At 36.8% G+C, this 23,223-nt stretch overlaps 1 protein-coding gene across 8 annotated transcripts in view; it reads left to right on the top strand.

Moving 5' to 3' along the window:
• EXOC6B (exocyst complex component 6B) overlaps positions 1–23,223 on the top strand; it is a 662,376-nt gene that overhangs the window by 243,460 nt on the left and 395,693 nt on the right. For 6 of the 8 annotated variants that reach the window (XM_061155703.1, XM_061155702.1, XM_061155699.1 and 3 more), the window contains exons 7-8: positions 14,142–14,228; positions 20,152–20,328. In XM_061155703.1, coding sequence (XP_061011686.1) covers positions 14,142–14,228; positions 20,152–20,328 — 264 coding nt within the window. The remainder of the gene's footprint in view (positions 1–14,141; positions 14,229–20,151; positions 20,329–23,223) is intronic. The other 2 variants (XM_061155706.1, XM_061155701.1) reach the window with 1 other exon arrangement.

Below are 23,223 nucleotides of genomic sequence, written 5' to 3'. Positions count from 1 at the left end.
TTTTATAAATATAACCTTGGTCATCCTTACTGGAATAGACATGTGATGTGATAACAAAATTGAATTCTTGAGGGAAGATGCGTAAGAACCTTTAATATCTTGAAAAACACCTGGTTGTTAAATTAAAACTGGAAACAGAAGCTTGTGCAAATGTATAGTTTTATACCTCACAATAAGATAATACATGTCCTTCTGATCTAAGGATGATTTTATAAGTTTCAAATCGGTCTTTGGCCCTCAGCCCTTCTTGCTGTCATCTTTTGTTAACTTTGTTCTCTTTTTCTTCTTTTAAAATGCCTACTTTTTGTAATATTTTTAAAAAATATAATTCTAATATATTGTAACATGGTCTATTAAAATAGTATATCTTAGTCCATTAAAAAGACTCAAAACATCGTAACTTAATATATGCAGTAAATAAAACCACAGAATTAATCTTAACTTTCTTCTAGCTATTTCATAGTCAATCACTTGGCAATGATCATCACCAAGGAGCAAATTTTTTTTTTTTTGAAACAAGTGTCACTAGTTTCTTTTGTGGATAAGAATGAGACATTTAATATCACATTTCTTTGATGGAGAGTCCAAATTGGAAATTTTAATAATGTCATTGAGATTAAATCTTACAGTTTACTGCTTGATTTTTATGTGACATTTGTAGTGGCCTTTTAGTTTATTTTCATAAACTAGATTATATTTGTAATGTTGGGTCTTTCATAGATTGGCTAAATTGCAGTTATTGCTATTCTTTTTCCTGTAGCACTTAAGAATAAGTAATAGAAATACGTTCTCTTTATTCTGTAACACTGTCTACTATGGTTTATCAAAACTCAGTGTTGTGAGAAATTGTGTTCAAGTTTTTAATTCGTTTATGAACTAGTTTATGGTTGTTAGATTTAGCAGTCTTTCGTAGGTTGACTACATTGTAATTATGCTGGTCCTTTTCCTACTGCACTTATTAAAGAAGTGGGTAATAGAGATATGCTCTTGCTGTCCTGGTATTTTTTTTCCCCAATAAAGATGAAAAACATAAGAGTTTAGAAATCAGCACCGTGCCCGCACCTCCACCCCCGCAGCTTTCCAGTAGATGAAGCTGTCATGGCATGCATGTGGAAAAGGTTAACCCATCTAGAAAGATGGTGCTGACGAACCCATCCACAGGGCAGAAATGGAGATGCACACATAGAGAAGAGACTCCTGGACACAGTCGGGGAGGGAGAAGGTGGGATGATCTGAGAGAGCAGCACAGAAACATATGTACTCCATATGTAAAATACATAGCCAGTGGTGATTCACTGTAAGAAAGAGGGAACCCAAAGCCAGTGCTCTTGTGACAACCCAGAGGGATGGGATGGGGAAGGAGGTGGGAAGGAGGTTCAAGAGGGAGGGAGCATGTCACCTATGGCTGATTCACGCTGATGCACGGCAGAAACCATCACAGTATTGTAAAGCAATTATCCTCCAATCAAAAAAAAAATCATCATGCAGAAGAAAAATAAAGAAAAGGTTAACCCAGGAGGCCTACATTGTCCTAATTCTATAACTTCTAAATCTTCAAGACTGGCTTTTGATCAGTTCTTGGAAGAAAACCTCTGAGCCACTGAAATATACAGCCTGATAAATAAGTCTTTGCAGGCCTGGGGCCATGTTGATACTGACAGTGCCATTTGTGGGGAATGCTTGCTTTTGTTTGCCTGGGGCCCTGGGCCATGCCAAATAAGTTTGACTTCTTGGGGCAAAGGGAGTTGGAGACTGAAGAGCTAAGGTCAGTCACATGGTTGCTTCCTGCCTACATGACCCCCAATAAAAACCCTCAATAATACGTCTCAAAGGAGTTTTGCTGGTTGACCATAATTCATACGTATTGTCACATACTGTTCCTGGGACCATGATGGGTTGTCCGTTTGATTCCACTTATAGAGGAACCTGGAAACTTATGCCTGGTTTCTCCTATACTCTGCCTTACATCTTATGAAAGAAAGAAAGAAGAAAGAAAGTGAAGTCACTCAGTCGTGTCTGACTCTTTGTGACCCCATAGACTGTAGCCTGCCAGGCTCCTGCATCCATGGGATTTTCCAGGCAAGAATACTGGAGTGGGTCTCTATTTCCTTCTCCAGGAGATCTTCCTGACCCAGGGATTGAACCCAGGTCTCCTGCATTGTAGACAGATGCATTACCATCTGAGCCACCAGGGAAGTCTATACACCTTTACACCCTATACACCTTTGATTTTTTTTAATTAATTTATTTTTTATTGAGGGATAATCACTTTAGAGAATCTTTCTGTTTTCTATCAGACCTCAACATGAATCAGCCATGGGTATCCATAATACCCCCTCCCTTCTGAAACTTCCCCCACACCTCCCTCCCCATCCCACCCCTCCAGGCTGACACAGAGCCCCTGTTTGAGTTTCCTGAGCCACACAGCAAATTCCCACTGGCTGTCCACCCTACACATGGTAATGTAAGTTTCCATGTCACTCCCTCCATACATCCCTCCCTCTCCTCCCCTCTCCCCATGTCCACAAGTCTACCCGCCATGCCTGTCTCCCTGCTGTTGCCCTGCAAACAAATTCCTCGGCACCATCTTTCCAGATTCTGTGTATATGTGTTAGAATACGATATTTATCTTCCTCTTTCTGACTCACTTCATCTGTATGATAGGTTCTAGGTTCATCCACCTCATTAGAACTGTCTCAGATGCATTCCTTTTTATGGCTGAGTACTATTCCATTGTATATATATACCACAAGTTCTTTATCCATTCATCCATCAGTGGACATCTAGATTGCTTCCATGTTCTAGATATTGTAAATAGTGCTGCAATGAACAGTGGGATACATGTGGCTTTTTCAGTTTTGGTTTCCTCAGGGTGTATGCCTAGGAGTGGGATTGTTGGGTTGTATGGTGGTTTTATTCCTAGTTTTTTCAGGAATCTCCATACCATCTTCTATAGTGGCTGTATCAATTTACATTCCCACCAACAGTGCAAGAGTGTTCTCTTTTCTCCACACCTTCTCCAGTGTTTATTGTTTGTAGACTTTTTGATGATGGCCATTCTGACCAGTGTGAGGTGATATCTCATGGTAGTTTTGATTTGCATTTCTCTAATAATGAGCGATTGCAAGGAGATCCAACCAGTCCATCCTAGAGGAGATCAGTCTTGGGTGTTCATTGGAAGGACTGGTGCTGAAGCTGAAACTCCAGTACTTTGGTCACCTCATGCTAAGAGTTGACTCATTGGAAAAGACCCCAATGCTGGGAGGGATTGGGGGCAGGAGGAGAAGGGGACAACAGAGGATGAGATGGCTGGATGGCATCACCAACTCGATGGATATGAGTTTGAGTAGACTCCGGGAGTTGGTGATGGACCGGGAGACCTGGCGTGCTGCGATTTGTGGGGTTGCAAAGAGTCGGACATGACTGAGTGACTGAACTGAACTGAATTGAAATGAATAATGAGCAGTGTTGAGCATCTTTTCATGTATTTGTTAGCCATCTGTGTGTCTTTTTGATTGGGTTGTTTGTTTTTCTGGTATTGAGTTGTATGAGATGCTTGTATATTTTGGAAATTAATCCTTTGTCAGTTGTTTCATTGGCTATTATTTTCTCCCATTCTGAGGGTTGGCTTTTCATCTTGCTTATAGTTTCCTTTGCTGTGCCAAAGCTTTTAAGTTTAATCAGGTCCAACTTGTTTGCTTTTGTTTTTATTTCCATTACTGTAGGAGGTGGGTCACCAAGGATCTTGCTTTGATTTATGTCATTGAGTGTTCTGCTTATGTTTTCTTATAAGAGTTTTTTAGTTTCTGGTCTTATATTTAGTTCTTTAATCCATTTTGAGTTTATCTTTATGTATGGTGTTAGGAAGTGTTCTAATTTCATTCTTTTACATGTAGCTGTCCAGTTTTCACAGCACCATTTACTGAAGAGGCTCTCTTTGCCCCATTGTATATTCTTGCCTCCTTTGTCAAAAATATGGTACCCATAGGTGCATGGGTTTATTTCTGGGCTTTCTATCTTGTTGCATTGGTCTATATTTCTGTTTTTGTGCCAGTACCATACTGTCTTGATGACTGTAGCTTTGTGGTATAATCTGAAGTCAGGAAGGCTGATTCCTCCAGCTCCATTCTTCTTTCTCAGGACTGCTTTGGCTATTCAGGGTCTTTTGTTTCCATATAAATTATGAAATTTTTTGTTCTAGTTCTGTGGAAAATGCCATTGGTAATTTGATAGGGATCACATTAAATCTGTAGATTGCTTTTGGTAGTGTAGTCATTTTCACAGTATTGTTTCTTCCTACCCAGGAACATGAAATATCTGTCTGTTTATGTCATCTTTGATTTCTTTCATTAGTGTCTTATAATTTTCTGTGTACATTCCTTTCGTCTCCTTAGGTAAGTTTATTCCTAGATGTTTAATTCTTATTGTTGCAATGGTGAAAGGGATTGATTCCTTAATTTCTCTTTCTGATTTTTCGTTGTTAGTATATAGAAATGCAAGTGATTTCTGTGTACTGATTTTGTATCCTACAACTTTGCTAAATTCACTGATTAGTTCTAGTAATTTTCTGATACTATTTTAGGTTTTTCTATATACAGTATCATGTCATCTGCAAACAGTGAGCGCTTTATTTCTCCTTTTTTGATCTGGATTCCTTTTATTTATTTTCTTCTCTGTTTGCTGTAGCTAGGACTTCCAGAACTATGTTGAATAATAGTGGCGAAAGTGGACATCCTTGTCTTGTTCCTGATCATAAGGGGAATGCTTTCAATTTTCACCATTGAGAATAATGTTTGCTGTAGGTTTATCATATATAGGCTTTACTATGTTGAGATAGGTTCCTTCTATGCCCATTCTGATATTCTTAATACCTGTCTAGTGTGGTTCATGAAAATCATATCTTCTTGTTGATAGAAAGTAATTGATAAAGCAAGGAAACATTATTTTATGAAAGGAAGAGATAAATTGTTATTTTTCAAAAGTCATTGCTCATTTTACCCTGTGCCAGTTACAGTGCTAGGGACTCTCATGTAAACTGAAGGAAATGTTTTGCTTAGAACCTTTGACATTTTAATGAAAAATTGTCAAAGTAGTTGAAGCTTAGTTTTGGAAATGTTAATTTTTGCAGTGTTTTCTTTGTAATTTTCATTGTTTCCGGAGTAAGTGAATCAAGCACAGAATAATAATTTGTGGAATTTTTTTGGAAATATTCCTATTCTTCAAAGATTAGCTCTCTTTATAGTTTTTTTAAAAAACAATCTTTATCTTAGAATATGGACTTTAGCTTAGTGTTTTCATAACTTTCATATTTATATTATAAACTACAATGCTACCTGTATTATTTTTCCAGATTGGCTTTATTTTCAGTAGTTTATACTGTGTATGGATTTTACTAGGATCATAATTAAATTTTTCCTTGTGTGGAGTTTTTTGGTATGAGCAATTGTCTTACATACATTTGACTTCCCCATCTTTGATCTCATTAGCACTCTTCTTGCCAGTGAGTTATATCCAGTAACCTTACTGCAGTCCCAGAATCGTGTCTAAAAATCAAGGTAATTTACATGATAGGAGAAGCATACCATGTCTTTCCTGGTAAACCACACTAAAGGTATGGGTTTCCTCCGCTAAAAATTGGCTTCCTTCATCATTCTCCCTTCTTTAGAGGGCAGTTTGGAGTATTACCCTTCACTTTGATGTGGTCTTTGAATTTCTCCTCTTAATTGTACTTCTTACAGAAATCTTTATTTGAAACAGAATGTTGAAATCTAATTGTGGTTTTGTAACACATCATTTTTTTTTTTTTCATTCAATACTATGCCAAGTAAGTTGAGTTGGATCTGCTAAATCATTTTCTTGATGCAAAGCCATGAAGAGAAAAGTATATGTAGGTAGACATGGGAAGTAGTTCTAGTGACTTAATGCCCGTACTTAGATCAACTTGTTTTTAGACTCCTCTTAATTTTGCTAGGGGAATATTAATATTTAGGTAGACAGTATCTCTTACTGGATCTATTAGATACAAAGTATACAAATATACCTTAATATTCTGCTCCTTTTCAAAATTTAAAACTTTTAACAAAGGAATAGTTTTCTTTATCTAGTCAGTGTGCTTAAGTGTTTTACATATTGAATGTATATTGTTGAATATTTTCCATTTGATAATATTTAAGAAATTCAGAGCACTTTGTAATATTTTAATAGAAGAAAATGGAAGGGGAAAAATTTGCTATTTACTTAGAACTATGGTTACTATTTTGATTCAAATTTTTTGTATATTATTATAGCAGTTATTAACTTTGTATCTTCTATCTTGGTGGAAAGAATTCTGGTAATTAAAAAAACTGATCCCTTTACTTTTTTGTTTTCAGGGTCTGATAATTATCTGTTCTATCCCTTTTTAAATGAGCTTGTTGTTTCAGGTGTTGAAATAATCAGTATATATCTTTCAGTTCAGTTCAGTTCAGTCGCTTAGTCGTGTCCGACTCTTTGCGACCCCATGAATTGCAGCATGCCAGGCCTCCCTGTCCATCACCAACTCCCAGAGCTTATTCAAACTAATGTCCATGGAGTCGGTGATGCCATCCAGCCATCTCATCCTCTGTCGTCCCCTTCTCCTCCTGCCCCCAATCCCTCCCAGCATCAGGGTCTTTTCCAATGAGTCAACTCTTCGCATGAGGTGGCCAAAATATTGGAGTTTCAGCTTCAGCACCAGTCCTTCCAATGAACACCCAGGACTGATATCCTTTAGGATGGACTGGTTGGATCTCCTTGTAGTCCAAGGGACTCTCAAGAGTCTTCTCCAATACCACAGTTCAAAAGCATCAATTTTTCAGCTTTCAGCTTTCTGCACAATCCAGCTCTCACATCCATATATCTTTAGAGACTCAAAATTTTCATTTTCTTTTCAGCAAACCAAAATCATATAGGATCATGTAAGTATTGAGTAGCACTTAGAACTATAAGTTAAATCTCATGACTCTCACCAGTATTTTTTCTTATTAGTCATGCCATTTTGTTTTGTTATAATAATTCCTTAGTATTAACTTCCTTGTGAAGAAATCTGTCTTGAAAAAAAATTCTGACAGTTCAAAACTGGGGCCTAATTGGATTTCTCTTTTTGTGATAGGTTACTGCTGAGAGAAAACCATAATTGTACATTTGAAGGGAAGTGTTATATTGGATTGGAATCTACAATATAATGTTAGAATGGGAAGCTTTTGTCCTTTGGGTTCTATTAGTAGTGATATAAAAGTTTTTGTTTTTTAGATTAACCTAATATTATTACCCCTTCTCCTACTCCCTACCCTTCTAAGATCCCTTCTCACTGTCACCTGTACTCAAACAAATAACAAATAGTCATGAGAGTTTGGAAGGGATGAAGAAATATGGTAACAATACTTGTCTTTGTGTAAATGACTTGTAGACATTTTGGAAAGATCGGTATCTCCTCTACTTCTGATAGCTCTTGAGACTCTAATAAAATGTATTCATTTTATTAGGAATTCATTCCAGAATTTAAAGACTTGGGCAAAAGTCACGAATTACCTAGTTTCCTGGAAGGAAGGCAGTGGATAAAGATTGGTAAAGATACATAGAGAATTACTATTTTGCTGAAAGGGTGAATCAGTAGAAGAGATAATTTTGAAATAATTCTTCCTGTTCAAGAGTAAATCCTAGGTTCTCTTGATTTTATTTATACTTTCTACCTCATTTCTTAATTTTATCCTGTTTTTGTGTTTCTTACCTGGCTTTTGACTATAGGTATTTAAGTGAACCAGAAAAAAGAGAATAATAGCTTGTTGTCTACCTTGGACATATATTGTGACCTTGTGTTCCTTAGTGACACTTTCTTTCATTAAAATATAATAGACATGCAATCTTAGTTTCTGGTGTACAACATAGTAGTTTAACTTTTGTATACGTTGCTAGATGTACACCATAGCTTTGGATACAATCTATCAACATACAAAGCTAATACAATATTATTGACTACATTTTCCATGCTCTACTTTACATCCCCAAGACTTATTTATTTTATGTCTGTAGATTGATACTCCATGATCCTCCAACCTCATCTCCAGTCATGCCTCTCTTCCCCTACCCCATGGTAACCACCAGTGTCTTCTTCTGTATCTAAGAGTCTGAGTCACAGAATAGTAATTTATGGAATTTTTTTGGAAATATTCCTATTCTTCAAAGATTAGCTCTCTTTATAGTTTTTTAAAACTATAAGCCTAATATAGAAGAAATGAAAGGGACATTGAGAATGTCAGTCTTTCCCAGCATCAGGGTCTTTTCAATGAGTTGGCTGTTCACGTCAGGTGGCCAAAGTATTGGGGCTTCAGCATCAGTCTTTCCAATGAATATTCAGGGTTGATTTCCTTTAGGATTGACTGGTTTGATCTCCTTGCTTCCCAAGGAAGTCCCAAGAGTCTTCTCCAGCACCACAATGCAAAAGCTTCAGTTCTTCAGTGCTCAGCCTTCTTTATGGTCCAACTCTCACACCTGTACATACCTACTAGAAAAACCATAGCTTGGACTATGTGGACCTTTGTCAACAAGGTGATGTCTCTGCTTTTTAGTACACTGTCTCTGTTTGTCATAACTTTCCTTCCAAGCAGCAAGCGTCTTTTAATTTCATGGCTGCAGTCACTGTCCACAGTTATTTTGGAGCCCAAGAAAATAAAATATGTTACTGTTTACGTTTTTTCCCCATCTATTCACTATGAAGTGATGGAACCGGATGACATGATCTTTTGATGTGAATGTTGAGTTTTAAGCCAGCTTTTTCACTCTCTTCCAAAGAACTGCATGGCTTAATAAAAAAACATACTGTCTCACAGGTCTGGGTGCTACGAGCTCAGAGTCAGTGTCAGCAGCGTCCTGTCTCCTTGTGTCTTCCTTGCTTCTCGTGTTTTGCCAGCACTCTTAGCATTCCTTGGCTTGCGATTATATCACTTTAATATGACTCAATTATCACCTAATGTTTTCCTCTATATCTTCTGTCTTTGTTTTCTTCTCATCTTAAAAGGACATCAATCATATTGAGTTAAAGACTCAGCCTGCTGCAATATTACTTCATCTTAAATACATCTGCAGTTATCCTATTTCTAAATAACATCATATTCTGAGATGTTTAGGACTTCATCATTTCTTTTAGGGGGCAACTTTAAGCTCATTAAGATTTCTGAAGGATATTTCCTGGATTTAGAATTCAGAGTTGCAATTTTTTCAATTTTGTTTTTATTTCTATTGCTTTCTGAACTCTGCAGTTTCTGATAAGAGATCAGTAGTCATTTGTATTGTTTTTCTGCAGTATATAATATGGTGTTTTTTTTCCAGTGGCTTTTAAATTTTTCTCTTGATCTTTGATTTTCAGTAGTTTGACTATGGTGTTCCTTCCCATTGGGATTCATTAAGCTTCTTGACTCAGGTACTTTATGTCTTATATAAAATGTGGGAAATTTTTACCTATTGTTTTTTCAGATTTTTTTCTTCACTATATTATTTCTCCTTTTTGTTCTAGAACTCTGGTACTACTTAGGTTAGACTCTTTGATAGTGTCTTCCATATTATGCAGGCTTTGTTTTTCATGTTTGTTTGCTTTTTTAATCTTTTATTTATTCTTTTCCTAATTTGATAATTTCTATTGCTCTATCTTCAAGTTCACTGACTATCTCTTTTTGACTGTTAAGTGCTTTAAATGGTGAATTCTTTATTTCAGATATTTTGTTTTTCAGTCATAGAATTTACATTTGGTTGTTCTACATAGTTTTTATTTTTCTGATGACATTTACTGTCCTTTCATTAGTTTATAATGAGAATGAACAGGGCATAATAAATCTTTGGCAGAAACAAGAGTTGAGGTACATCTAATGTCAAAGCATCTACATACGTTAAACAAATTACTAACAGTTCTGAAGGAAGAAATAGACAGCAATACAATAGTAATAGCAGGCTTAGATACCCCACTTGGACAGTGGACAAATCTCCCAGATAGAAAAATTAGTAAGGAACCATTGGTCTTGCACTAAACCTAAGACCAAATAGACTTAAAAAAGCATATAAAGTTTATTCCACGTAACAATAGCAGAATACATATTCTCTGAAGTGCACACAGAGCATTCTGCAGGGTAGATTACATGTTAGTTCACAAAACAAGTCTAAGATGTAAGAAGACTGAGATTATACTAAAAGGATATTTTTATACTATTATAGAATTATACTATGTTTCTATTATACTATGATTATATTATGTTTCTAATCACAGTGAAACTTGAAGTCAATAACAGATGGACAACTGGAAAATGTATCAGTGTGTGGAAAGTAAACAACACACTGCTGAACAACTTAGCAATAATGAATCAGGAAGAACAGGAAATTTGAAAGGATCAATTTTGAGTAATGAGACTGAAACAGTAATAAAATGCCTCCCAAAATCTAGAGAAGAGTTAGCATCAGTTGTTCTAAATTCTTCTAATAAATTGAAGAAGAAACACTCTCAAATTTATGTTACAAGTTGTCTTAAAAAGGTGAAAGTGAAAGTCACTCAGTTGTGTCTGAGTCTTGTGACCCCATGAACTATACAGTCCATGGAATTCTTCAGGCCAGAATACTGGAGTGGGTGGCCTTTCCCTTCTCCAGCATTTGTTTATGGCCATTCTAATCAGTATGAGGTAGTACCTCATTGTACTTTTGTTGCATTTCTCTAATAATTAACAACATTGAGCATCTTTATATGTGCCTACTGGCCACATATATGTCTTCTTTGGAGAAATTGCTTTTGAGGTTTTCTGTCCATTATTTGATTAGGTTATTTGTTTTTTGTTATCGAGATGTATGAGCTGTTTGTGTATCTTGAAATCTAACCCCTTGTCATTTGGATCATGCACACATTTTCTCCTAGTCTGCAGGTTTTTTGTTTTGTTTATGGTTTCCCCTGGGCTCTCCTGGTGGCTCAGACAGTAAAGAATCCGCCTGCAATGCGGGAGACCTGGGTTCGATCCCTGGGTTGGGAAGATCCCCTAGAGGAGGGCATGGCAACCCGCTCCAGTATTTTCACCTAGAAAATCCCCATAGCAGAGGAGTTTGGCTAAAGCCCATGGGGTCCAAAGAGCCAGACGTGACTGAGCGACTGAGCACACGGTTGCCTCTGCTGTGCAAAAGCCTTACGTTTTGAAAAGGTCCGGTTTGTTTGTCTTTGCTTTTGTTTCTGTTGCCTTGGGGGATGACTGAAGAAAACATTGGTATGATTCCTGGCAATCTGTGTAATATTTCTATGTAATAAACCAAATTTTTAATTTTTAGGATACCAGTGAATTTTTCAAACATTATTTTGTTTTCTACCTTATCTTCTCCATCTAGCTAGTACTTTTTATTGTTGTTATTTGTTTTCTCGTATTGGTATTTTGTATCTCTTTCCATTTGGATATTTTCCTCAAATATCAATTGATCCTTGGCCAGTCACTCATATTTAGTAATAAATTACTTAACAGTTTACAGGAAAGTCTGGGCGTAGACTTGTCAAGTAGCAAACTTCATGGAATTCTACAAAGGAAATCACATCTTTGATTGGGAAATACAAACAGTACTTTGTGGCAGTTCTTTATTAATTTCTCTAGAAAAAAATTTTTCAATCTCCCAACTAAGAATACAAGTGTAAATATTCCATGCAAGGGAGTTGGATGGCTAGATCATATGGCAATTCTACTTTTAGTTTTTAAAGAAACCTCCATATGTTTCCCACAGTGGCTATATTGATTTATATTCCCACCCACTGAAAGAGATGGGAATACCAGACCACCTGACCTGCCTTCTGAGAAATCTGTATGCAGGTCAGGAAGCAACAGTTAGAACTGGACATGGAACAACAGACTGGTTCCACATTGGGAAAGGAGTATGTCAAGGCTGCATAGTGTCACCCTGCTTATTTAACTTATGTGCAGAGTACATCATGAGAAACCCTGGGCTGAATGAAGCACAAGCAGGAATCAAGATTGCCGGGAGAGTATCAATAACCTCAGATAAGCAGATGATACCACCCTTAAGATCATGGCATCCAGTCCCACCACTTCATGGCAAATTGATGGGGAAACAGTGGAAACAGTGGCAGACTTTATTTTTGGGGGCTCCAAAATCACTGCAGATGGTGACTGAACCATGAAATTAAAAGACACTTACTCTTTGAAAGAAAAGTTATGACCAGCCTAGACAGCATTATTAAAAAGCAGAGACATTATTTTGCCAACAAAGGTCTGTCTATTCAAGGCTATGGTATTTCCAGTAGTCATGTATGGATGTGAGAGTTGGGCTATAAAGAAAGAAGTGGCGAAGAATTGATACTTTTAAGCTATGGTGTTGGAGAAGACTCTTGAGAGTCCCTTGGACTGCAAGGAGATCCAGCCAGTCACCCTAAAGGAAATCAGTCCTGAATATTCATTGGAACGACTGATGCTGAAGTTGAAACTCCAATCCTTTGGCCATTTGATGTGAAGACCTGACTCATTTGAAAAGACCCTGATGCTGGGCAAGATTGAAGGTGGGAGGAGGAGGGGACAATGGAGGATGAGAAGGTTAGATGGCATCACTGACTCAATGGACATGAGTTTGAGTAAACTCTGGGAGTTGGTGATGGACAGGGTAGCCTGGCATGCTGCAGTCCATGGGATTGCAAAAGAGTCGGACATGACTGAGCGACTGAACTGTAACTGTACAGTGGTATACTTGTAGGGCAGTTTGCTTCCTTCATCCATGGACTTCTGTGAAGCTGTATGGAACTCACTGCGGGCGGAACGAAATGGGGAGTGTATATGTCCATCTTTGGTCAAAGTTTGCCTCACTTCTGGGTTGAGAATCATGAATGCTAATTAATTGTTGTGGGATTCCACACTGTGATGTCTGCAAAACCTCTGGGTAGGAAGCTGAAAGTGTGGGGTACATGCTAAGTTGGTTTCAGTTTACACTATACGACACTTCCAAGGCTGCCAAGAACTGGTTGCTGATATTATACTTGAAATAAGAGCTGAACATGAGAGGATGTGAGGTAGAGTACAAGAAGTGTGCAGTACAGATATCTAATAGTTGCAGTATAGTACAAATACAAAAATTGAATGGCAGTGTGAAGAACTATTAGATAACATTAATCATTGTGTATCTAAATATTGCTAGATCTTTGATGCTTCCAGAGTAGAGAGTGAAACAAAATTCCCATCTCACATTCAGAGGAAGACAGGTGGAACTTAAATTTTAGTGTTTTTTTTTCTTTTAATGTATCTTTTTAAAAAATGTTCAACATAATAAATATAATTAGCTCTGCTCTATGTTATATAAAGCTGATAAGAGTAAATCCCAAGAAGTCTCATCACATAGAGCAAAAAATTTTTCTATTTACCTAATTTTTTATCTGTATAAGATAATGGATGTTCACCAACCTTATTGAGATAATTATTTCATGATTATGTTAAGTCAAAAACTTTTGCTTTGGTATCTTTTAATTCAGGATTGTTTACTCGGGGCTTTCTTGGTGCCTCAGTGGTAAAGAATGTGATTGCCAACAGGAGATACAAGTTTGATCTCTGATCTGGGAAAATCCCTCATGCCACAGGGCAACTAAGCTCATGTGCCACCAACTCTTGAGTCTGTGCTCTAGAGGTTGGGAGCTGCAACTGCTGAGCCTCTGTGCCGCAAATATTGAAGTCCGAGCACCTTGGAGTGCAAGCTCTGCAACAAGAGAAGCCACTTCAATGAGAGGCCCACCCACCACAATTAGAGAGTAGGCCCCGCTGTCTGCAACTAGACAAAAGCCCCTGCAGTAAGAAGACCCACCACAGCCAAAAGTGAATAAATAAATAAAATTATAAAAAAATGAGTGAATGATAAGGCATGTGAATTAAATTCCATTGAGCTAAAAGCCTGTTCCCAAACACAGTACTTCTGCACATTAATTTAAAAAAAAATTTTTTTTTAAAGATAATTTACATGTATTTCTTATTTAATCCTGTGGCAGTTCTGAGTAGATGGGATGTTGCATTGAGAAGAATCTATCCATGGTTATAGAATTAATATATTGCAGAGCTTAGATTTAAACATATCTTAATCAAAGAAGGTTTTTTTCCCCTTCTTTTTCTTTTCTGATTCAGCACCCTGTGGTTGAAGTCCGTGTTCAGTCTCAAAGCTGCAAGCCGAGGCCTCTCTCCATTTGTATGTGCTCCTTTAGTCCACTAGAGGTCAGTATTGGGCTGACAAAGGAACCTTTGTTTTTTTGATTCACAGAATTTTGAGTCTTATTGCTAGGTACCCTTGGAAGTTGTATTCGCAATAAAACTTTATTTAATGGCATGTGTAGTGACAATTGTAAAAGTTTTAATAGCTACATTTTTAGGTGAATAATTCAAGTTAGGTAATTCTTATGGTCCTCCCCCCCCCCCTTTAAATAAATAGGAGACTATTCAAATGTCTTTTACAGATATCCCTCTCTTTTGTTGTGCCAAATCTCATTCTTACATAGGTTTCTTTTATTATTTTTTCCTTTATATAGTAAGCATTTATCTGAGTTTTCTGTGTATATGTCATTGTATCCGTACTTGGGGGATTCTAAGAATGGACAAGTATGTTTCCTATCCTGAAGAAGAGAAGAGTTGAACTCTGAAGTGTTGTACTATCATTTTTTATTTGAATATCTGACAAGTTTACTTGACTCATCTTCTCTATCCTGCCTCAACTTACTATTTCCACAGTTCCTGTTTTTTGGAATGATCCCATCGTCTAGTCTTAAAGACCAGAATATTTGCAGTTACTTATTTTCTTCCCCTCTTCCACATACAACATTTGAATCAGTAAACTATATTGCTTCTGCTTCTTCTGTATCTGCTGCTACCTTAATTCAAATTCTCATCATTGTTATTTGGACTCCTTTAGTGATCTATATTGATTTTCCTGTTTCTAGTCTTTGTCTTCTCCCGGTTGACCATTCCTCAGCTCCCAGAGGATGTGCCCAAATTGTAAAGCTGATCTTTTTCTTCCCCTGCTTACATTCTTCTCCTGTTCCTCCATTGCCTGCTAGCTGGCCTTGAAACTACTTTGTATGGCATCTTTAACTTTGTCTCTTATTGTTGTTCAGCCGCTAAGTCCTGTCCAACTCTTTGTGACCCCATGGACTTTGTCACACCAGTCCCCTCTATCCTTCACTATCTCCCAGAGTTTGCTCAGATTCATGTCCATTGAGTTGGTGATGCTATTCAACCATCTCGTCCTCTGCCGCCTCCTTCTGCTTTGCCTTCAGTCTTCTCCAGCATCAAGGTCTTTTCCAGTGAGTCCGCTCTTCACCTCAGGTAGCCAAAGTATTGGAGCTTCAGCTTCAGCATCAGTCCTTCCATTGAATATTCAGGGTTGATTTCCGTTATGATTGACTGATTTGGCTATCTCTTGTTAGTCCTTCATAACTTATGTTCTTATACAAAATTACTTATTGCTTGGGTGGATAATGTTATTTCACATGTCTTTTCTTATGCAGTTTCTTTCTTCTGGAATGGTTACCCTTTCTACCTACTTCCCTTTGTAAAAATCATATTCACTGTTTATAGTGGAGGATAATTGCTTTCCAGTGCTGTGTGAGTTTCCACTGTACAACATAGTGAATAATCTGTAAGTACGTATATCCCACCGCTTCTTGAGCCTCCCCACTTGCTACCTTTTCCTCCAAGTTCCTGAAATCCTCCTTGCATATATGATTACTTTCTGCTTTGTCTGATCATCGTACCCGTGTTTATTTCTATCATTATACTTATTGCACTGAATTTCAGCCACTTGTTTGCTTATCCACTTCTTAAAATGATGTGAGGTTCAAGAATTAGAAAATCTGTTTTGTTCTTTGTATAGTCAACACAATACTGGGACTCAAGTGGTTGTTCAGTACATGTTGGACTGAAAGTAGGGATATAGGGGGAAAGCACTGTGAGTTAAAACAGTGAGAGGAGGCTTTCTAAAGGAAAAAAGAATTTTAGTTGAGTTTTGGAGGAAAGATTGGCTACAGGTAGGGGGAGGTCAACTAGAAGAGAAATGGCTTAAGCAAAGATATAGTGGTGAAAATATTCTTAGTGTATCATGAGGTAGATTCTGTTCCAAGGAGAAATTCATGTTGGAGAGTATTGGAAAATACATTGGGACAATCAGGTTCACCTCCCATTAACTGTAATGAGAAGGTGATGAGTTCCATTTTAGGTATGTAGAAAGTGAAGTGATGATAGAACACACAGTAGTAATATGGAACTAGAGATATGCTGTTGAATTTTGAGAGAGTGGAAAGAGTGGTAGAAGAGTAGGGGTTGAGGAATAAACTTACTTTATTTCTGTGTATTAGGAAAACAGAGAAGAACATATGTGAGGGAATCTTGAGGAAGAGATGGTTAAATGTGTAAAGATTATTCACAAAGAGAATGAACAAAGAAGTTAAAGCCTAAATATTTTCTAAAGTCTATTTGTTTGCCTGATACCTTGTTACCTGCACTCTAGGCAGCAAAAGTCAGTCAGCTGCTTCTCTGTCTCCAAGGTTGTCCTTGGAGGGACAGAATAAATGGTCCTGGTGAGATGGCTTAGCATGTTAGAAAAGAGCTCTGAAGAACTGTTGTTTGTTGTGTGGACTTTAGGGTCACATTTTAATTCTTATATATATTGCATATATATACATGTTTTTATCTATATTTACTCTTCTCACTTCCTGCCAGTTCCATAACATAATTTTGAATAGATGGTGGTTTTAATTTGCTTTCTAATGGGTAATATCTGAGTATTTATTTCATTATTCTACCTGTTTTAGTATTTCCATCTTGATTAGTTCTTTCTTGGCAGATCTGCCCTGACTGCTCCTTTATAAATGGAAAAGCCCCCTTGATAATTTTTACAGAGACCCCAAGTTATTATATAGCCTTGGAATAAAACTTGCAGTGCTCTCATTTCTAGCATAGGTTATGTTGATTTGGCCTAAACTACTTTGTGCTCCATCAAAGTGATTGGTAAACCAGGCACAAAAAGAACAAATCATAGATGATCTAAAATTACTTCCATAGGGTTTCTTTCAGATTTGTATTATTTGAAGTATAAATGATAGTACTTAAATGTGGCTCCTCTTGATTGCTTCAGTTCATTGATAGTATTTTATTGATTGTGAAAGAAAAATATTTAACTTTGGATTCAATAAAATAAGACCAACTTATGAAAGCTTTTAGTTCTGCTGTACTGAGAGAAAGAATAAAGAGACAAGTGACCATTCTTTTTTTTTTTTTTTTTTAATTTTTTGATGTTCATTTTATTTTATTTTATTATTTATTTATTTATTTATTTTTTCCAGTGGGTTTTGTCATACATTGATATGAATCAGCCATGGATTTACATGTATTCCCAATCCCGATCCCCCCTCCCACCTCCCTCTCCACCCGATTCCTCTGGGTCTTCCCAGTGCACCAGGCCGGAGCACTTGCCTCATGCATCCCACCTGGGCTGGTGATCTGTTTCACCATAGATAGTATACATGCTGTTCTTTTGAAATATCCCACCCTCCCATTCTCCCACAGAGTTCAAAAGTCTGTTCTGTATTTCTGTGTCTCTTTTTCTGTTTTGCATTTAGGGTTATCGTTATCACCTTTCTAAATTCCATATACATGTGTTAGTATGCTGTAATGTTCTTTATCTTTCTGGCTTACTTCACTCTGTATAATGGGCTCCAGCTTCATCCATCTCATTAGGACTGGTTCAAATGAATTCTTTTTAATGGCTGAGTAATATTCCATGGTGTATATGTACCACAGCTTCCTTATCCATTCATCTGCTGATGGGCATCTAGGTTGCTTCCATGTCCTGGCTATTATAAACAGTGCTGCGATGAACATTGGGGTGCACGTGTCTCTTTCAGATCTGGTTTCCTCAGTGTGTATGCCCAGAAGTGGGATTGCTGGGTCATATGGCAGTTCTATTTCCAGTTTTTTAAGAAATCTCCACACTGTTTTCCATAGCGGCTGTACTAGTTTGCATTCCCACCAACAGTGTAAGAGGGTTCCCTTTTCTCCACACCCTCTCCAGCATTTATTGAGGGCTTGCTTTTTTAATATGAAAGTTTTAGCTTTCTAGAGTCCTCAATCTCTTTTTGTGTGGTTTACATTGAAAATAAGTGAGAGAGGGGAACTTCCTACTTTTGAGAGGAGTAGGAAGAATGTTTTGTCTAATTTGGGATCTCAGATGCTTTAAGGATACGTATGTCTTGTTTACAAACATAAATTAAATGTTGTTGGGTTTAAAATTTAAATATACTTTAAATCTTCCCTCTCAGTTTTGTTACTGAAGCTATGTATTTTATGTAAGTCAAATCAAAATATCAACAAGTACTATGCAGAGAAACAAGTTAGTCCATTGATTCAAATCTCTGGAATGTAGATTCTTTTCATTTTCTTGGCAGAGTCTAGCTCACATAGTTCAAGTTTTTCTCTATCCTGTTATAATTGTCTTATTTAACTAGTGCCTGGACTAACCCTTATAATTAGTATTTATCTAGAATTCTTAATCTCATTCAAAATATTTGGAGATTCTGGTTTTTCTCTTGAACTAATTTCTACTTGTTGCTGAGTAGAAACATCATATAGTGATTAAGGAATGTATATTCTGAGAAGTCACATTTCTTAAGCTTTATATCTTTGGATGATACTCAGTATTAATATTATTGTTTTTAAAAAGAAAAGTTCCATTGTGAAACACAATAACTTTTCTTAAAATAGGACTTTTCCCATTTTTTATTCTGTTAATGTATTATACATCATATGTCTACAAGAAGGTTTGCATAGCATGGAGTGTTTCACATTTATTTGACTGCAGAACTCTTCTTTTGGGGACTGTTTTTGTCATGCTTTATGGGACTGTTGGTGTAGTGGGAAGATGACTCATACGGAATTTAGGAGATCCCACTTTGGGCTTCTGATTTACCACTTACTAACCTTGTAGCCTCAAACAATCCTTTGTCTTCCAGCATATTTTCTGAGTGGTGATTAAGATCCTTTCCAGCTCTGATACTTTGGGCTAACTTCTGATGTTGACTCTGTATAGTCACACTTTCCACCTCTTTGGATGTATGGAGACCACATTGTTGTTTGAGTGTATTTTGTTAAGCTGAGGGAATTCCACTTTTCTATAAAAGTTTAGAAAAAGTAATGCTTAAAACTCTGCTTTCCTCAGACTAAGGTCATGAATTTCTGTTGGATTCATTAGTTCATATTACTCTATTAAGATATTTCATTCATATTACTCTATTAAGATATTTCATTAGGGTACTCTTAAAAACAGATATATCCTCATATCTGTTTTTAAGAGTACCCTAAACTTGGAGATTCCTGTCCCTTTTCTCCAGACCACAGTGGTTCTAGTATAGCACTTATCATTTAAGAGATAAATATTTAGTCACTTGCACTAATCTCTTCGCTGCTGTACCAGGCTAAGTGACTTCAGTAGTGTCCAGCTCAGTGCGACCCCATGGACTGTGGACTGCCAGACTGCTCTGTCCATGGGATTCTCCAGGCAAGAATACTGGAGTGGGTTGCCATTCCCTGCTCTGGGGAATCTTCCTGACCCAGGGATCCGGCCTGCATCTCTTAAGTCTCTTGCATTGGAGGGCGGGTTCTTTACCCCTAAGTGCCACCTGGGAAGCCCCAATCTCTTGGCAAATCAATAGATTTCATTTTTGTGATGACAGTGTGTGTATTTAGAAAATCTTCCCAGGTGGCACTATTGGTAAAGAACCCTCCTGTCAACGCAGAAGACTTATGAGACGTGGTTCGACTTCTGGAGGAGGCCATGGCCACCGTCTCTAGTATTCTTGCCTGGAGAATTCCTGGCACAGAGGAGCCTGGTGGGCTGCAGTCCATAGGGTTGCAAAGAGTTGGACACGACTGAAGTGACTAAGCTCTCACTAAGTGATTATCTTTTTTTTTTCCCCTATGTGCTACATTAATATGTTTGGTTTTATTTCTGGTACTAAAACTTTATGAATTTTAAGGCATTTCATTGTATTTTCTTTTGATACCAATTAATTCAAAATTAAAAGTTCTTTGAATGCTTAAGCTTTGTTTCTTCTTTTGTTTGTTTATTTGTGTGTATTTATTTCTATCCTAGGCTCAACAACAAAGAAACCTGGATAACATCATCTTGCAACAACCCAGGATAGGTAGCAAGAGAAAATCTAAGAAAGAAGCATATACAATTTTTGATACAGAGATAGAAAGCACTAGCCCCAAGTCTGAACAGGATTCAGGAATTCTGGATGTTGAAGATGAGGAAGACGATGAAGAGGTAACTATCATTTGAACCAGGGCAGTGAACTTATTGTTCCTTTAAATGTAGTGCGTTTGAGATGTGATGAGTTTATCCATGTAACATAGCTCGTGTGTTCTTCAGGATATTAAAGATCATTTAAAATACAAGTGGTGTCTGATTTAAGGAAACTGAAGATGTACTAAGATATCTTAGGTTCTAAATCTTTATATTTTAAATATACTCATCCATTTTTTGTTTGTTTGTTTCAGTGTTTTTGATTATATACTGAGTACTTCATTAAGGGAAGAATAGAGTTTACCAGACCTAGAGAAAGAGATCTAGATGACCTCCACTGAAGCTGGAACAAATTACTTGAGACAAATAAAAGATGTTACTTTAAACAGTGGGGTGTAAACAAAGAGCTTTCTTAGCCTTGAGAAATGGTTCATATTTAAATTATTAAATGGTTCCAGAAAGTTGAGAACATATTTCTAGAAGAAATAAATGTATAAGTGATTATAGAGTATCTAGGAATTTTGAGACATGTCCATGCCATCTTAGTTCTATGACACTTTGAGGTAAAGAATAAGATTAAGTGGCTTAACTAGTATATTTTTATGTCTGTCTTTGTTGTTAAAAGTATATTTAATGTATTTTTAAAAATAAAACTACTGTGATATTTGAGATTTCCAGTTGAAATATTTTTGAGCTACTAATTATTTGCATAAACTGGATCATTTTTTTATAAGTATAGTGGTTCGGAGCATGAACTTTGAAGACTTATGGACCATTCAGATATTGATTTTGCTATTTTATTTTACTTAAAAATTATGATTAATGATCCTATTGGTTACTTTTCAGATGCTCCCTGAAATGAGCAAGAAACCATTTACTACTGTTCTCAGTAACCATGTTTTATCTTTGTTTGTCTTATTTTCATTGTTTCATTTCTCCAGATAAAACTGGATTCACTGTTTCTTCCCCATCCTTGTTCTTTGTTATATCCTTACTACCCTTCTTACTCTTCTCTCTCTGCTGAAACTACAGCCCCAAACTTTTCACTAACTTTGTAGTCTTAGATATTGCTCGGAACTTCTCTCTATGTCTTCTCACTCAGTCTTCCAAACAAAGTTTGGAACTTGAGTGTCTTTGGAACAAGTGCCTCTGCTATCCAAGGTGGTCAGCAAATTTCAGCACTCTTCCTTGCTGATTTGTTTCATGTCATTATTATCAGGGTGCCTGTCCTTATGGTCATTACTCTTTTTGCTTCAGAAATCAAATTGACACTAAGTAAATGGGGCTGAAAAACAAATAAATGGGTTACTTACTTATTTGTCTAAGTCATTAGCATTTAACTCTCATTGCGTATCTGAGAGACTGTCATATATATAAGGTACTACATTCTTTTATATAGTTTTTGTTATTGATGGGATACATTTCTATAATACAAATCAATAATTTTATGTACAGTTTATCAGGTTGTGTTTACTATGTGAATGGGGTACATTAATATTTCACTGGGCTTCCCTGGTGGCTCAGACGGTAAAGAACCTGCCTGTAGGGCAGGAGACATGGGTTCGATCCCTGAGTTGGGATGATACCCTGGAGAAGGGAATGGCTACCCAGTCCAGTATTCTTGCCTGAAGAATTCCATGGAATGAGGAGCCTGGAGGGCTACAGTCCATCGGGTTGCAAAGAGCTGGACACGACTGAGCTACTACACAATAGTTAATAGAGTGTGAAAGTTTCATTTTAATCCCTGATGTACTTGGATAAAAAGAACTTTTAATAATTATAAGATATAAAGCTAAGGAAAAACCAGACATTTCCCTGATACCCATGGAAATAGATCGGGGCAGAGAAGACTTGATCCCCTGAGTATTTTTTAGCATTCTCTCTTGCCTGGAATGACTCATATGGTTGGATATGGATCCACCCAGCAGACCAGATTGTCACGGATTAGACTCATCACAAGTGAGAAGTTTTAGTAGCAGTAAAATAAAGAATCAAGATCAAGGTGAGGTCCAGTTAACATTTTAAATTTACATTTTTGATTCCCATTAAGGAAATTAAATTCTGTCAGGCACTATGGCTTAAGGAAACAAGTTAAACATAGTGTATGCGCCTGGATAATACACACCCCGAAGAGAGGGTTATGTGATAAGATGAAAGAATGAAAGATGTACACAGTTCTCATATATTAGTGAGAGCTTTCTGGATATGAGCCATTCTTTATCATTAGCTCACTGAAGATGCTGGGCAAGTCCTTTTTAATTTTTGTTCCATATTTTTTCATTGTTTTGTCTTCTGATGTCCAGAGAAGATGAAGAAAGCCTGACTAGTAAAATATGTTGGGGTTCCTCATAAAGGAAGTATTATAAGAATGTACTTGGAAGTTAGCATTTTAAAATGGTTATGTATCCCAAATCAAACAGAATTTGTATTAGAGATTTGCTGATTGAGCTCTTACAATAAGAATTCAGCACTTTGCTGTCATCTAATGGCATCCTATCTTAAAAAAAATCCTACCTTATATTTATTTACTTCTCAGTTTGAATCTTCTTCAAGTGCACATTCTTAATCTCAAACCTCATGTAGAGAATTATTTATTTAGATGTCTCCAAACTGGTTTCTTGGCATAGTTCTTGCATGGTGTGAATAAATTCTTCAGATAAGGTCTTCCATGACCCACTGTGACGTTCTGACCTTCATTCTTGTCATTCTTCAACAGACCTCATTGAGAGTAGCATAAATAGTTTTTGAAATATTTTGACTTTAAACTGTGGCATAGAATTGAGTAGTTCGTAATCTATTTGGAGGTCATATTTTCTGTGAGAGTTTGATAAACTATATGGAAGCTTTACCCAGTAAAATCTATGTATATTCACTTACAAAAAATTCTGTAAAACATTTTAGGGAATTTGTGAAACT

The sequence above is a fragment of the Dama dama genome, chromosome 11 (assembly GCF_033118175.1).
Source record: "Dama dama isolate Ldn47 chromosome 11, ASM3311817v1, whole genome shotgun sequence".
In the NCBI taxonomy this organism is placed as follows: domain Eukaryota; kingdom Metazoa; phylum Chordata; class Mammalia; order Artiodactyla; family Cervidae; genus Dama; species Dama dama.
The sequence above is the reverse complement of the archived record's forward strand: the minus strand, read 5'-3'. Positions and strand labels throughout refer to the sequence as shown.